This window comes from Protomyctophum bolini, assembly GCF_963924005.1.
Source record: "Protomyctophum bolini genome assembly, chromosome: 10".
In the NCBI taxonomy this organism is placed as follows: domain Eukaryota; kingdom Metazoa; phylum Chordata; class Actinopteri; order Myctophiformes; family Myctophidae; genus Protomyctophum; species Protomyctophum bolini.
Genome location: NC_137871.1, coordinates 26,359,577 through 26,374,991, shown reverse-complemented (window position 1 = coordinate 26,374,991; position 15,415 = coordinate 26,359,577). Strand labels below are relative to the sequence as shown.

The following is a 15,415-nucleotide window of genomic DNA, read 5'->3' as shown; positions in this document are numbered from 1 at the left end:
GACAGTTGGTACTCTAAAGGTCAGCAGCGTGGAATTGCAGCCAGAGCCGTTGCAATTTCAAATGTCCAGATTGGGCATGATAATCTTGGGCAGTTAAAGAAGTGACTGTGACTTATTCCAACCAGTTCCTTTCCCCTCCATCAGGCGCCCCGGCTGGCCAGGGGTACCTACCCTAGGGGACACGGGGAGAACATGCAAACTCCACACAGAAAGGCCCTTTCCCCAACCCCGCCTTCGGGTATGGGCACTGATGACGCGGAGGAGGAAACACGCCGTCAGCACCCACAGCGTCCCGAGCGGGAATCGAACCCAGGACCTTCTAGCTGTGAGGCGACAGCGCTACCAACTGTGCCACCGTGCCTCTGAAAAACCTTATCTTGACGTGGGTTCAAATCTGGCTCACAAACGTATAGTAGTTAACTCAGTTAATTTCCTTGTACAGAGAGAAATATCGATAATATTTGAAGAATGTTTCTAAAAACAAATTGTTTGGCGAGTGGCGACTAATGCTTGCATTGAAAACGTGACGATGACTCAGGAAACGGAAAATCTGAACGGTAAAAACAGCAATATTCCGTTTCAAATATCTTCATAAAGACATAGTTACCAACATCAGTGTTGGAACTAACGCCCCTTACATTAAGCACTTTACATAACAAAACTACTTTTAGCTGTAACTTGTAACGTAACTATTTACATTTTCCCATTCAATAACGCCGTTATAGTTACTGTATTTTCAATGGGTGAGTTAGTAGTTACCCACGTTATGTAATGTAATCCAAAAGAACCGTCTCTGAGTACGCTCCCAGAGTGAAACACATTTTTTATAAAGTAAAGTTACTTTCATAATTCAGTAACTATAAGTAATTAGTTACTTTTTCAGACTAGTAAATATAACTATAAGTAATTACTTTTTAAAAGTAACTTGAACATCACTGGACAACATACATAGCCTACATACGAAATAAACAGGTATAGGTCTACAATGAAATGATGAATACAAACAAATACATATGGGGTGAATTCCCATAACTGTTTCACAAGCAAGGCTGCAGCCTTAAATACAGTACGGTATGTAAGAAGCCCACACCTCCCCAGGAGTACTGCTCCATATCACGCACACTCGCACAGCGCGGATCATCCGCAGGGTTTTAGCTTACTTCACCCTTTTAGTGAGTATAGGGGCTTCCAAAATCTTCCCCGAAATCCTTAAGTTTATCTTTGAGTATAAATCGAATTCTTTCCAAGTGTGCAAAAACAGCAATACAGTTCCTAAATCAAGGTGTATTTTTTTTTGGTCGCGGTATAAACGTTTCAGACAGCTAGGGCCCTCGCTAAATGATGCTCCGTGACACCGTGCAGAACTCCTGATCTACATACTAAGCTGCAGCATTCGGCTTTATATTCATACCGTGTTGTACACAACCTAAACATTAGCATCTCTTTTTTCAATCCCCCCAATACATACACCCCCCACCCCTCGTCAAGTGCTGAAAAACAAAAGAAGCTGTGTCAAAAGAAAAACCTAAACCTTAAATTATATATATACATACATACAGTATATCTTTGCTGTCAGGTGGAAACTCCAAAATGTTCATTTTTCAGGAAATGAAAAATATAAGATTTTCAGGATATTAAGAAAACCTTATATTTTTAAAACAAAGCAATACAGCCTCATCAAAGTTTGTGTTGTAATTGTAACTTTATATATTGTCAATTACTTCCATGAGAGGGGGAGAGGTGGTGGAGTTAGTTGCTTTAGCAGACATTTTGAGGGTCCAATGGAGTTAAGAGGTTTTGTCCAAAGCACTTTTTACTACTTTCCACATTGGTTCAATATTTTCGAAACAACACTAGAGACGTAAAGGGTGTTCAAATAGGACTGATTTATGCCCCCCAAAAAATCTAAAAACCTCAAAAATGGAGTTATGAGGTTTCCTCCCGACAGCAGAGATATGCGTTTTATTTTATTTTATTATTCTGATTTGTCTGTAATGTCATGCGGTACTCACTCCTCATGCGGGATGTACTTTTCACGGAGGAGGAGGAGGCATGGGGTGTTTGGGGCTGCTTCAGTGGGGGAGAGGTACAGTATAGGGTGCTATTTTCTGCTGATGTTACAGAGGCAGAGAAACTGTGAGGTAGACAGAAAGAACTCTTGAGGCTGCGCTGTGAATCCAAGGTTACCAGGAAAGGAGCAAGCTGCTGCGTCTTCAGAGAGAGGAGGCAGCGTTTTGATTAAGACGGTTAAGGAAAGTACGACGACCAGGCCCGCGTGGACGAGAGCACATCCATTATTTAATGGAAAACTGCCAAAATTGTATTATTTAACGAGGTTGAGTGGGAGCTCGTTCTCATTTTAACATGGAAATAATGATAACGCATTGTTCATTAACATGTTGACTAAAGAACCAGGGGTGTAGCACCAAATCCTGGGCCCTGGGGACAAGCAATCTTTGTGGGCCCCACACAGACATTTTTTTGTGTTTTATTTTTATTTTTAATTCAGGGTTACGGTCCCCCCCCCAGTCCGATGTCCCTGCTAAGAACACATTTATTTGTGGTCTCACGGCCACAGTTCACATCAGAGTAGTACTCGGCACAACAAGTCGATTGCAGGCAACTATATACTCGCAAAAGAATTCCAACACGTATCATACAGACAGTATATGTGCTGCAACATCGTGAAACTAGCAAACTTGTGTGACTTGCCATGATGAATCACAAGCAATGCTGTCAGTCGGTTTCCTACAAGCAGAGATGGAGTAATTTACACCGCCGCCACTTTTCTCTGCAACACCCAGAAGCGGTTTAATCTGGAGGTGAATCTTTGATGTAAACTGTTGAGTGCTGCTATAAGACTGATAGCATGAATGCACGATAAGGTCACAGCAAGCAGAGCACTAACAGGGGTGACTTCTAGACCGCATTTCAACTTTAATCTTATATGATGGAAAACTACTATATACTTGTACTATCCACATCTATCCTACTATTAATGCGCCATGTCTCTGCGTGCGTGCGTGCATGTCTGCGTCTGTGTACGGTTGCAATGCACGTAACTCGAGAACCATTTGCCCCACCGACTTCATCTTCGACACACGCGTTATACACCCCCACAGGGAGTGTAGTGCCCGGTATCGAGTATCAGACTACATTAACATGTCTCTCCTCACTTGGCTTGCAGCTATTGGCCGGACGCTGATCCCTCGCTACTTCAGCACGGTGTTTGAGGGCGGCGTGACGGAGCTCCACTACATCCTCAAGCACTCCAAGGAGTCTTTCCACAACTCCTGCATCACGGTGGACTGTGACCAGTGCACCATGGTGACCCAGCACGGGAAGCCCATGTTTACAAAGGTAGGAGGAGGAGCTGCTTGGTGTGCACCACTGTTGTTTTTGACAGCAACTTTTGATTTTTAGTTTTAGTCGTAGTTGAACTTGAATGGTTTTCACTTAGTTTAAGTCACATTTTAGTCACCTGGAATGTTTTAGTGTTTAGTCTAGATTTAGTCGACTAAATGTCACACGATTTTAGTCGACTATAAATCTGCAGTTGATTTAGTCGACGCAAAGGCATTTTGGCGGGCCTTGATGCCGTCGTAATGATGTACTTCACTTGAATATTTCCAATTTCCAAATACTTTTACTTCTACTCCACTACATCTCGGATCCAAATATTGTACTTTTATTCTACTTTAGTAACTTTAGTTACTACCGGTAGTTACTTTGTTTCATTTTGATTATTATTACAAAACATAATTATGCTAACCACTTCAGCCCTATATACATTTCGGGCCATTTGAAAATAGCCGATCTACAAGTAGATCTGCTATTTTCAAAATACTTTCATACATTGAGCAAACTTATGGGACATTCTGCACAATGAGTACTTTAACTTTTGGTACTTTGTCTTTAAGTACATTTTGACACCAATACTTTTCTAATTTTACTCAAGTACATGATGAATTTCTAACTATTACTTGTAACTAGAGTATTTCTATATTGTAATATTGATCCTTAACCCATTCTGGGCCGGGAACCCCACTTGGTGTTTATAGCATTATGTCATACTTTAGCTATTGAAAAATAGCAGATCTACAAGCTCATGAACTTGTAGGTCCCTGGAACAACATATTTTCGGGGGGGGGGGTCGGTGGCCAATTACATATAGTTTTTGGGGTCTTTGACATGAAATATTTTGAGAACCACTGACATAGAAACATAGGTTTTTCAGAAAACTGTCAGGATTTAGAAGACATTTGTAGAATCGATGGTAGGTCTAAATGGGTTAAGTTAAAAAAATGTGCGTACTTTCTCACCACTGGTAGGAGGAGGTGACCCCTACAACTGTCCCTGATCCGTGTTGTGAATAATTGATCGCAGGATGTAATAATAATGGACCATGCAAGACGCGTAATGGTGAAAGATCAAAACTGACTCCACGCTTGCTTTTTTTCGGGGGTGGGAGGTCCGTATACTCAGTGCTCACCAAGCATCTTAAGTGTGAGCATTGCTGGAGTGACGTTTAACCAGAGAGAGAGAGAGAGAGAGAGAGAAAGAAAGAAAGAGAGAGAGAGTTGCTTGCAAATCACATACTGTAGGTGAGATAATTTAACCACAAACAAACAACCTCACCTCTCAAACTATAAAAGCAGTAAGAAGAACAGAAAACAGGCCTTCCCGTTTAAATCCATTTGGTTCCTCTCTACACTGAGTGTGTGTGTGTGTGTGTGTGTGTGTGTGTGTGTGTGTGTGTGTGTGTGTGTGTGTGTGTGTGTGTGTGTGTGTGTGTGTGTGTGTGTGTGTGTGTGTGTGTGTGTGTGTGTGTGTGTGTGTGTGTGTGTGTGTGTGTGTGCGCGTATCTGGTCTAGTAGATCTGTGATACAGATGGCTTGCTGGGTTTCGGCCTGTTCCTCTGCTGACTGCTGCTTAAATGAATGGGAGCCCAGGCACCTTGTCAGCGCTGAGCGGCTGGAGCTAAAGGGATTCCATGTCCTCTGTACCATGAACACAGAGATGTGCAGCACTGACTTTCATATTGGCCTGACATTAAACCACTACACCGCCCTTTATTTTCAGGAGTCGGAAATTATGCACTGGGCTCTTTTGTGTGAGAATCTCTCTCTCTCTCTCTCTCTCTCTGTCTCTCTCTCTCTCTCTCTCTGTCTCTCTCTCTCTGGGTTAGGGGTGTAACGGCATCGACGTGTCGATTTTTAATTCCATCAATCAAAGTATATTGACATAAACGGCAACATATATCGTTTGATTTTGTGTCGTTTTGCAATGCAAACCATCGATTGTATCGATACTAAAGTACTTATTTTAGTTCACAAATTTTAGAAGAAATACTGTATGTGTTCAAATACAGTGTGTGTGTGTGTGTGTGTGTTGTGTGTGTGTGTGCGTGTGCGTGTGTGTGTATCCGATCGCGTATCAATATTATATCCATATCATATGATATTACACAGGATATTGTCGTCAGTGATTTTGGACATTGTACTATTGTGACATGGGTCATAGGAGGGCCTAAATGTTCTATAAAAATATAAATATCGGATCGGGAAAAAATAGCTCTCGGCAGATATTCAAAATGAGTATATGTATACTGTACAGACTTGTGTACAGTATAGGTCCTGTGAACAGAGAGCTTAAATCTGCGTCTGGCAGCGCTGTTCTCTTTTCATCTTCGCCTAAATTGGACGAGAAGAATTAATTCATTAGAAAAAAAAGAAGGAATTCCAATAACTGAGCCTGTTCTCCCAGAGCGCCTAGCAGCAGCCTGCTCTCCACAGGCACCCGTCTAAAGCAGAGCTCACTCTACCAAGCTCTCTCTCTTTCTCATTCCCCTTTCTGTCCTTCAATCTCTCTCTCTCTCTCTCTCTCTCTCTCTCTCTCTCTCTCTCTCTCCTTGCTTTCTCCTCTCGCTCTCTCATCCTACAGCCTCATTCCCCTCCCTCCTCCCCTCTCTCATCCCCCACTCCTTCTCATTGCACCCTCCCCAACACACACGCACACACGCACGCACGCACGCACGCACGCACGCACGCACGCACGCACGCACGCACGCACGCACGCACGCACGCACGCACGCACGCACACACACACACACACACACACCACGCTCCCCGCATCCTTCATCCCTAGAGAAATCATCCCTAGCTACCCAGTCGCTCTGCCTCTCTCTCTCTCTCTCTCTCTCTGCCTCTTGTCTCGTTCCCTCTCGTCTCCCACTCTCTTGTTATCTCTGTCTGTCTGCCTGCCTGTCTGCCTGCCTGCCTGCCTGTCTGCCTGCCTGTCTGCCTGCCTGCCTGCCTGCCTGCCTGCATGCCTGCCTGCCTGTCTGTCTGTCTGTCTGTCTGTCTGTCTGTCTGTCACATTCTGTCTCCACACCTCTCTCTCTGTGTCTCTGCCCCTCCCATCTGTCCATGTTTCCTCTCGGGGGGTGGTGGGCGGGTGGACTGGCCGCGGTCCCGCTTGGGGAATATTCCGCCGCCGTGACCCCCGAGCTGCGGGCACGGTGCTGTGGGAGAGGATTTAGGGGGTGGAGTGAGCAGTGTTGCCAGTGTAGCGGGGGGGACGATGGGTGCTAAGGACGGGGTGTATATCGCTGACAGGGTCCCCCCGGGCACAGGAAGTCAGCTGGTGAGTGGCTATAGCATGCCAGCGAGCAGTTAGTATGTCCCGCCCCGGGGGAGCCAATGAGCTGGAAGACATCACCAGGATTCTCCGGGTTATGCGAGTTTTCAGCAGTTGTTTTCGTCGACTAATACTATGACGAAAAATGTTCGTCGACTACCTTTTCAAAGCTGACGAAAACTAAATGGAAACTACATGAAAACGAAGCTATGATGACTAAAACAAAGACAAAAATGTTAGGAAGGGACTAGTGGATAAGGTCTAGTGGACAAGGTCCACTAGTCAAGGACAAGGTCATTTTACACTTGGTTGCATGCTGACAATAGCCAATCTACAAGCTTGTAGATCGTCTATTTTCAGCAAGTGAAAAAAAAAACAGCCATTATGACGGCATCGAGGCCTGCCTAAACACATTTTGTTTGACTAAATCAACCGTATATTTAGTCGACTAAAATCTTATGATATTTAGTTGCCTAAAACTAGACTAACACTAAAACATTCCAGGTGACTAAAATGTGACTCAAACTAAATGAAAACTATTCAAGAGACTATGACTAAATCTAAAATCGAAAGGTGCTGCCAAAAAGAACACTGGTTTACTGTGTGTGTGTGTGTGTGTGTGTGTGTGTGTGTGTGTGTGTGTGTGTGTGTGTGTGTGTGTGTGTGTGTGTGTGTGTGTGTGTGTGTGTGTGTGTGTGTGTGTGTGTGTGTGTGTGTGTGTGTGTGTGTGTGGAAGGGGGGTGGGGGGTGTGGGGATGGTGAGGTGTTGATGGGGTGACACGGTGGTGTTACTTTTGATCTGACCCAACCGGGGCCCTTCCGGCCCAGAGAGCCACACGCCACCACCTCTTATTGGGAGCCCCCAGCGGGGCCCCCAGCAGGGTCCCTGTGCGACGGGGCCCCCAGCAGGGTCCCTGTGCGGCGGGGCAGCGGGTGTCAGCTCGGAGAGCACGACCCTGGTTAGCCTGTTTAGACCTGAGGTCCATTCTACAAATGCCTTCTAAACCCTGACAAAGTTGTCTGAAAAACCTCATGTTTCTATATCAGTGGTGCTCAAACTGTTTCATGTCAAGGAGCCCCAAGCTCGTAGAGCTTGTAGATCTTTTTTCAATAGCTAAAAGTATAACGTAATGCTTAAAACACCAAAAGGGGTTCCCGTACAGAATGTGCTAGTGTTGAGGCTGGAGGCTTCAGAAGCCATGGGGATGGAGCTACAAAACAAACAAAACAGATCTTCAGTGCTTATGACAAAGTGGTCCCAGCTGTTAAAGAACCTCCATGCAGTTGATCTTTGCTTTGCAGTGAGAAGAGGAAGATTTAGTATTTCTATGGTCATATTATTGGTCTACAGTGAGAATTACTTATTTGCGACCAATGTAAATGCTTGGTATTCATCGTTCTCGTGTAATATTGATTGAATTATATCTGTTGCACATTCATTCATTCACACTCTATTGATTATTTCCTGGGTTGATTTATTCCTCTCTATTGACGTATCGTCATTTTGATCAGTTGTTAAATCACGTGTATAAGAACCGAGGTGTGAAAGCTGCTTATATTTATTGGTACTAGTCACCTGGAATGTTTTAGTGTTTAGTCTACTTTTAGTCGACTTTAATGTCATACGATTTTAGTCGACTAAATCTACGGTTGATTTAGTCGACTAAAATGTGTTTTGGCAGGCCTTGATGCCGTCGTAATGGCTGTTTTTACATTTGCTGAAAATCTACAAGCTCACAACCAACACTGGTGCACTACTGTTGTAGGCTATACATATATACACACACAATTTGGTGATGTTCACTTCTTGGATTCTAAACAGACATGTCAAGTGTCCCGACTCCAGAGGAGCCTGCATGGTGGCGTAATTCTCTGCTGGTCCTCGGAGTCCGAGCTCCCCTGATCCAGTCCCCGGTGAGGGAGATTTATGACCCTGCTCTTAAATCGATGGGGACTCTCTTTGAGGGGCCGTACCTTTTTAATGGCCCCGCTTTTAATTCAAGGGGACTTCAGACTCCTTCAGCCGCTTTCATTTTCATTTGGGAACGTTGTTTTGTTTGTATGAATACTGTCTATGGTACATTTTAAAAGTAATGTCAGATTTTCTCATAGAACTTTCCACTGTAATGCATTGTTTTTGTTCCATGCTGCTATATGTCATGGTGTGGTGTGGACATATATTACAGTAGGTATATAGTCTACTGTTGACCAGTGTTCCACAGGGGTCAACAAAGGTATAACGTAATGTACAGTATTTACGGTTGAAGTGGTTAAAAAATGTATACTATATATAGGCAAAGATGAAAAGGCTTGGCTAATAGAGTGAATGAGTGGAGTACAGTTGGAATCATCATCGTCAGTTTTCGACCGTGGTTTTTTGGGGGATCTGATTTGATATGATATAGTACTTTATTGTCAGTTCACACTGAAATTTGTCTTGTGACCCAGCAGCCAAGTATGCAGAACACATACTGTACAGTATACACACATTTAACATAAACACAAAGAACAAGACAATTTACATAAAGACAAGAGCAATACCTCTATAATCCTCTCTTTTAGCCTCTCGGCTAATCTTCCCGAGAGTCCAGTCCAGGAATAATTTAAAACATTTACAGAATACATTACATTACATTACAAAATACATTGCATTTCAGAAAATACGTTACAAAATACACTGATGCTAAAAGACAACAGTCAATTATCACAGCGTATAACAAAAGTACCTATACCTGTAGTCCTCTACTACCTCATCCGCACACACACTCTCACACACACACGTCGCACACACACACACACACACACACACACGCACACGCACATGGACTATATGCAAGGCAGGGTCGTCCTCTTCCCTGACCGCATACCAACATGCCATCCCGATTCCCCACTTCCTGCCTACTGATGCGTGTGTCCCTATAGCGATGACATCAGGGAACGACAGTTTTCTATATCTCTGCATTGTCTGCTTTGAGGCAGGGTTCCAGAGAAGAAGGGAAGATATAACCTCATTGTCAGCTCCGTAGCAGTGGCCGGCAAACTGTGTTCTTCTGGATCGGACTAGTGAAGAAACACGGGGAAGGTTGCCGTATATTAGAGACGTCGATTGGTGGCTCTTCCAAGAGAGATTTTGCGCTCTCATTAGTATATTAGTTTAGTTAGTGTGTTAGTCACGCCTCCGTCATGCCTTGTGACATCACACCTCCATATATGGTAACGCCTTGGGTCATCACGCCTTGTGACACGTCACGCCACCATATATAGCCGTCTCCATATATGAAGATCACGACACTGACCTCATCTAACCCTGGATAACCAACCATTCATGGAGAAGACTGGATCATCACCTAGATCTGCATATATGGAGCTGGACAGCAACTCTACATCTGACCCCAAACCTCAAACCCTTAGAGCTCCATATATGGAGCTGACCTGTTCTGACATTCCGTATGTTGATCCTTCACAACCCCGTCCTTCCTGTACTGACATTCCATATGTTGATCTGACCTCATCAAACCCTGTATACACACTATATATGGCCAGTACAGAATTCATTCCATATGTTGATCTGACCCCCCATGCCAAAGCGCCAGCGCTCGCCCAGCAGTCTGCTGTCACCCAGGCAGATGCGTGCACGTGACCTCGCCCTTTAGGCCTGGGCGCTTCTCGTCCTAAAGGGCGTCTTATTGGTAGGCTATATATATATATATACCGGTGTATATATATATATATATAGTGTAAGTGTCATCCAGCCGTTCCTCTAATAATATACCATATTGGGACCCAGAATATGTGGGTCGCAACTCACAAACCAGTTTCTATGGGTTGTGAACTTATTTCAAAAGATTAAAAAATACCCCCAAATATTTTTCACATATATTTTCACTTTATTTTTAAGTTAAAAACAAATTCAAACGCTTTTCTCCCTCGAAAGAATTCCATATAAATAAACAAATAAATAAATACAAATCTATTTATTAAAAGGGGAAAGAATACTGGCGTCCTGGGGGAACATAAGACGTCTCTTTTGGACGTCAAACCTAAAAGGTTTGGGAACCAGTGCTGTAGAGAGTATTGGTTCTACTACTGAGGCAAAGGTAAAGCACCCTTTATCCTATTTAGACATGTCAAGGACCCCCACAAATATATGTAATTGGCTGCCGACCCCCATCTAAAAATATGTTGCCTGTAGCTTTCCTGCTGTCATTTATACATTGTCCACTACAGTGTCTTGACATTTTAACTGTGCTTTACCTGACAAGGGTATCTTTGAAAGACGCTTAGACCTTCATCAGGACAGACAATTGTCAACATTGTCTGTCAGGTGAAGGTCTAAGCGACCGAAACGTCGACCAAATAAAGAGAAACATTTTTTGGCAAGTGTCTGACAGTGTGCAGGACCTCTTCTTTGTCTTTCAAATATACCCTTGTCAGGTAAAGCACAGTTAGAATTTCAAGACACTGTAGTGGACAATGTATAAATGACAGCAGGAAAGCTACAGGCAAAGACAGCGAAACAGAAAGGAATCAATAGGAGTGTAAGTGGTTGGCACAATACTGTTTAAGTCAGTGTATAGTGTGCCGTATCTGGAAAATGAAAAATAATAAATTGTTCCACCTTTTAAACATACAGTAGCCCTATAGTAATTTAAATAATTTCTCTGCTGGGGGGGGGAGTCAGGGGGGTCCAACAAAAATGCTTATTTCTTTCACTAATTGTTCCATATTGAAATGATAAAATAATAAGGGGTCTCAGGGGCCCACAGCTCATCAAAGCCAATGACCTGCACGTAAATGTAAGCCTTCATTTCCACCTAAACAGTAGAGTGTATATGTGTGGGGCTTTTAGCCGACTGCTTAGGATCTGCTCTTTACACTCAATTCCCCTCATTCACGTCCATCTTTATTCATTACACACTAAGGACATTCTTCTTGTGAAATAATGAAACATTCTACCACAGGTCGTTTCGAGGAAGCAATCTGATTGGTTGAAACAGCCTTCTAGCCGTGGGTTAAACCAGCACCGTTCAATGTATATATACACACCTAACTTCATTTTGGAAGTAAACTCTACCTGTATATTATATACTTAACTTTATTTTGTAAAGTAAACTGTACCTAACTTGTTTTTGGAAGGGAACTGTACCTACAGTCTGTCTACTACATGTATAGGCTACCTCACTTTATTTCGGAAGGAAACTACCTACGGTGTGTGGTTGTGCGTGTGCGTGTGAATGCATGTGTGCGTGCGTACAGTAAATATACACCTATACAACTTCCATGGGGGTGAACTAATTTAAGACTGCACCATGAACCCATTTATATCCTGCCAGACATTTTGCACAGCTGCATTTGAAAGCAGAGATAGCAGCTAGCCAGGAGAAAAGCATGCAAGGGGCCGAGATATCCAGTGTACCGAGGAGACATTTTTTGGGAGCAAAAGCTTTCTCTTGTACATTTTGTTTGTTTGTTTGTGTGTTTGTTTTTTAGTTTGTTTGTCTTTTGCAGCTACGCTGGAGTGAGCAGAGGAGCATGTGGGTGGGGGGGGGGTTCACTTGGTTAGGTTGGGGGCGGGTGGGTGAATGGATGGACGGATGGTGGGGGGCAGTGGGAGGGGGGGGGGGGTCTGTATATGCCCGCCAGCCTCTTTCTTGTTGATCCTCAGGAGACCATCTGCGCTGGGGGCATTGATTAGACTGTGTCTGCTGGGATTACATCTTTGCGGTTGCCATGCCAACTAATCAGCTGATTTTTTTCTCCCCCTCTCCTCTCTCTCTCTCTCTCTCTCTCTCTCTCTCTCTAGCTTTCTCTCGGCCTCGCTCTCTCCATCTATCTGGTGATCCGTTTCCCAGTCTCATGCTCTCTCTACTCTCTCTCTCTCTACTCTCTCTCTCTCTACTCTCTCTCTCTCTCTCCGTCTCACTCTGTCTGTCTGTCTGTCTGTCGGTGGTCTGTCTGACTCTCTCTCTCTCTCTCTCTCTCTCTCTCTCTCTCTCTCTCTCTCCCTCTCTGGTTGTCACAGCAACGAAACATGGAGAAGCGCAAGGGCCCCGGCAAGTGCTGAATTCAGCTAAAGGGGCAAAAAAATATGTTTTTTTCCCTCTCTCTCTCTCTCTCTCTCTCTCTCTCTCTCTCTTTGTCTAATTCTCTCCTTTCCTCTCTCTCTCTCTCTCTCTCTCTCTCTCTCTCTCCCTTTCCTCCTAATTGGCAACTCTCTCTGACCTGAAGTTCTTTTGTTTCTGGCGTCGTCAAAACACCCTCATCCTCCTCCAGATTAAATTTATTTTGTTCATTTTATATACGGAGCTGGTTTGGCTGTGAGGCCCAAGGACAGATGCTCTGAATGACGCCAGGCAGGAGGAAATATTGCCACCATCATGGTGTCCTCTAGTCTATAGGCACGCTGCTGTTTCACCATCATGGTGTCCTCTAGTCTATAGGCACGCTGCTGTTTCACCATCATGGTGTCCTCTAGTCTATAGGCACGCTGCTGTTTCACCATCATGGTGTCCTCTAGTCTATAGGCACGCTGCTGTTTCACCATCATGGTGTCCTCTAGTCTGTACGCACGCTGCTGTTTCACCATCATGGTGTCCTCTAGTCTGTACTCACGCTGCTGTTTCACCATCATGGTGTCCTCTAGTCTATACGCACGCTGCTGTTTCACCATCATGGTGTCCTCTAGTCTGTACACACGCTGCTGTTTCACCATCATGGTGTCCTCTAGTCTATACGCACGCTGCTGTTTCACCATCATGGTGTCCTCTAGTCTATACGCACGCTGCTGTTTCACCATCATGGTGTCCTCTAGTCTGTACGCACGCTGCTGTTTCACCATCATGGTGTCCTCTAGTCTGTACGCACGCTGCTGTTTCACCATCATGGTGTCCTCTAGTCTATAGGCACGCTGCTGTTTCACCATCATGGTATCCTCTAGTCTATAGGCACGCTGCTGTTTCACCATCATGGTGTCCTCTAGTCTGTATGCACGCTGCTGTTTCACCATCATGGTGTCCTCTAGTCTGTACGCACGCTGCTGTTTCACCATCATGGTGTCCTCTAGTCTATACGCACGCTGCTGTTTCACCATCATGGTGTCCTCTAGTCTATAGGCACGCTGCTGTTTCACCATCATGGTGTCCTCTAGTCTGTACGCACGCTGCTGTTTCACCATCATGGTGTCCTCTAGTCTGTACGCATGCTGCTGTTTCACCATCATGGTGTCCTCTAGTCTATACGCACGCTGCTGTTTCACCATCATGGTGTCCTCTAGTTCGACTATAAAACTAAGACGAAAAATGTTCGTCGACTATACCTTTTTTTTCACTGACGAAAATGGAAACTGAATGAAAACTAAGCTATGATGACTTAAAACTAAGACTCAATATACTGACAATTTGTCGACAAATAAAAACTAGACTAAAATGTTAGGACAAGATATCCAGTATAAGTCATTCTACACTTGGTTGCATGCTGAAAGTAGGTGTAAAAGTGCAAAATCAGTCATTACGACGGTATCAAGGCACGCCAAAATACATTTTAATCGACTAAATCAACTGTAGATTTAGTCGACTAAAATCGCATGACACTTAGTCGACTAAAACTAGACTAACACTAAAACATTCCAGGTGACTAAAATATAACTAAAACTAAATGAAGTTTCAGTCCAAAGACTATGTCTAAACTAAAATAGAAATTTTCTGCCAAAAATAACACTGTTTCCAAAACACTTTGGGATGTTTTGGGTCGTGGACAAATTTTTTTTATGGGTCACAACTCAAGTAAATATTCACCTTTTTTCCGACATTAATAAAACAATAATAATTAGGGGTTCATGATTATGAAATTATGACCGATATTTTGCAGGGTCATATCTGCCGATACCGATTCTGACCGATTCCGATATTGTACAGAAGACCACAATGGTAACAAGCCTATTGGCCCAATAGGGGCGTGGCCCAAAGCCTGTAAATACAGTATTCAATCAATCAAAAAATTGCATATCATCCGGTCCGGAGGACACGGTCCGGAGGACACCTCATAACTAAAATTTTGAGGTTTTATATATTATTCCATAAATCAGTGCTATTGAACACCCTTTACGTCCGTTTGTTGTTTTGAAAATATTGAACCAATGGAAAGTAGTAAAAAATGCATTGGACAACTCCATTGGACCCTCAAACTAGTGGAGTTAGCTAAAGCAGCTAACTCCAACACCTCTCTCCTTCTCATGCAAGTAATTTTTTTTCTTTTTAATTAAATTTTTATCCCACTATTTTGCAACCCAGTTTTTTCACCCAGTGCCAAATATCTAATGTAATCCTCTGCCAACCTGGGGCTGCTTCTTTTCACCTGACAGGGAGAGGTAGTTTTAGAGACCAGGATTACTGCATGTACCTATAGTGACACGGGGAGAACATGCAAACTCCACACAGAAAGGCCCTTTGGCCAACCCCGCCTCAGGTAGGGCACTGATGACGCAACGCACCCACAGCGTCCCGAGCGGGAATCATCTTCCTCCGCTTATCCAGAGATGCAGTCATGTCAAAACTTGACTATTATAATAACTCCCTCCTTACTGGCCTACCGGTGTGCACACTTAAGCCTCTCCAATTGATCCAAAATGCCGCAGCTCGCCTGGTCTTCAACCAGACAAAATTCTCACACGTCCTCCCCCCTTCTCCGCTCCCTCCACTCATGGCTCCCGGTCGCTGCCCGCACAATACAAAACTCTGATGCTGGCATTCAAAGCAACCAAAGGCATGGCACCCCTATA

At 43.9% G+C, this 15,415-nt stretch overlaps 1 protein-coding gene across 6 annotated transcripts in view; it reads left to right on the top strand.

The window, feature by feature from the left end:
• Positions 1-15,415, top strand: part of ldb2a (LIM domain binding 2a) — a 116,567-nt gene that overhangs the window by 69,865 nt on the left and 31,287 nt on the right. For all 6 annotated transcript variants that reach the window (XM_080773627.1, XM_080773630.1, XM_080773631.1 and 3 more), the window contains one exon: positions 3,188-3,360. In XM_080773627.1, the coding sequence (XP_080629753.1) occupies positions 3,188-3,360 (173 nt within the window). The remainder of the gene's footprint in view (positions 1-3,187; positions 3,361-15,415) is intronic.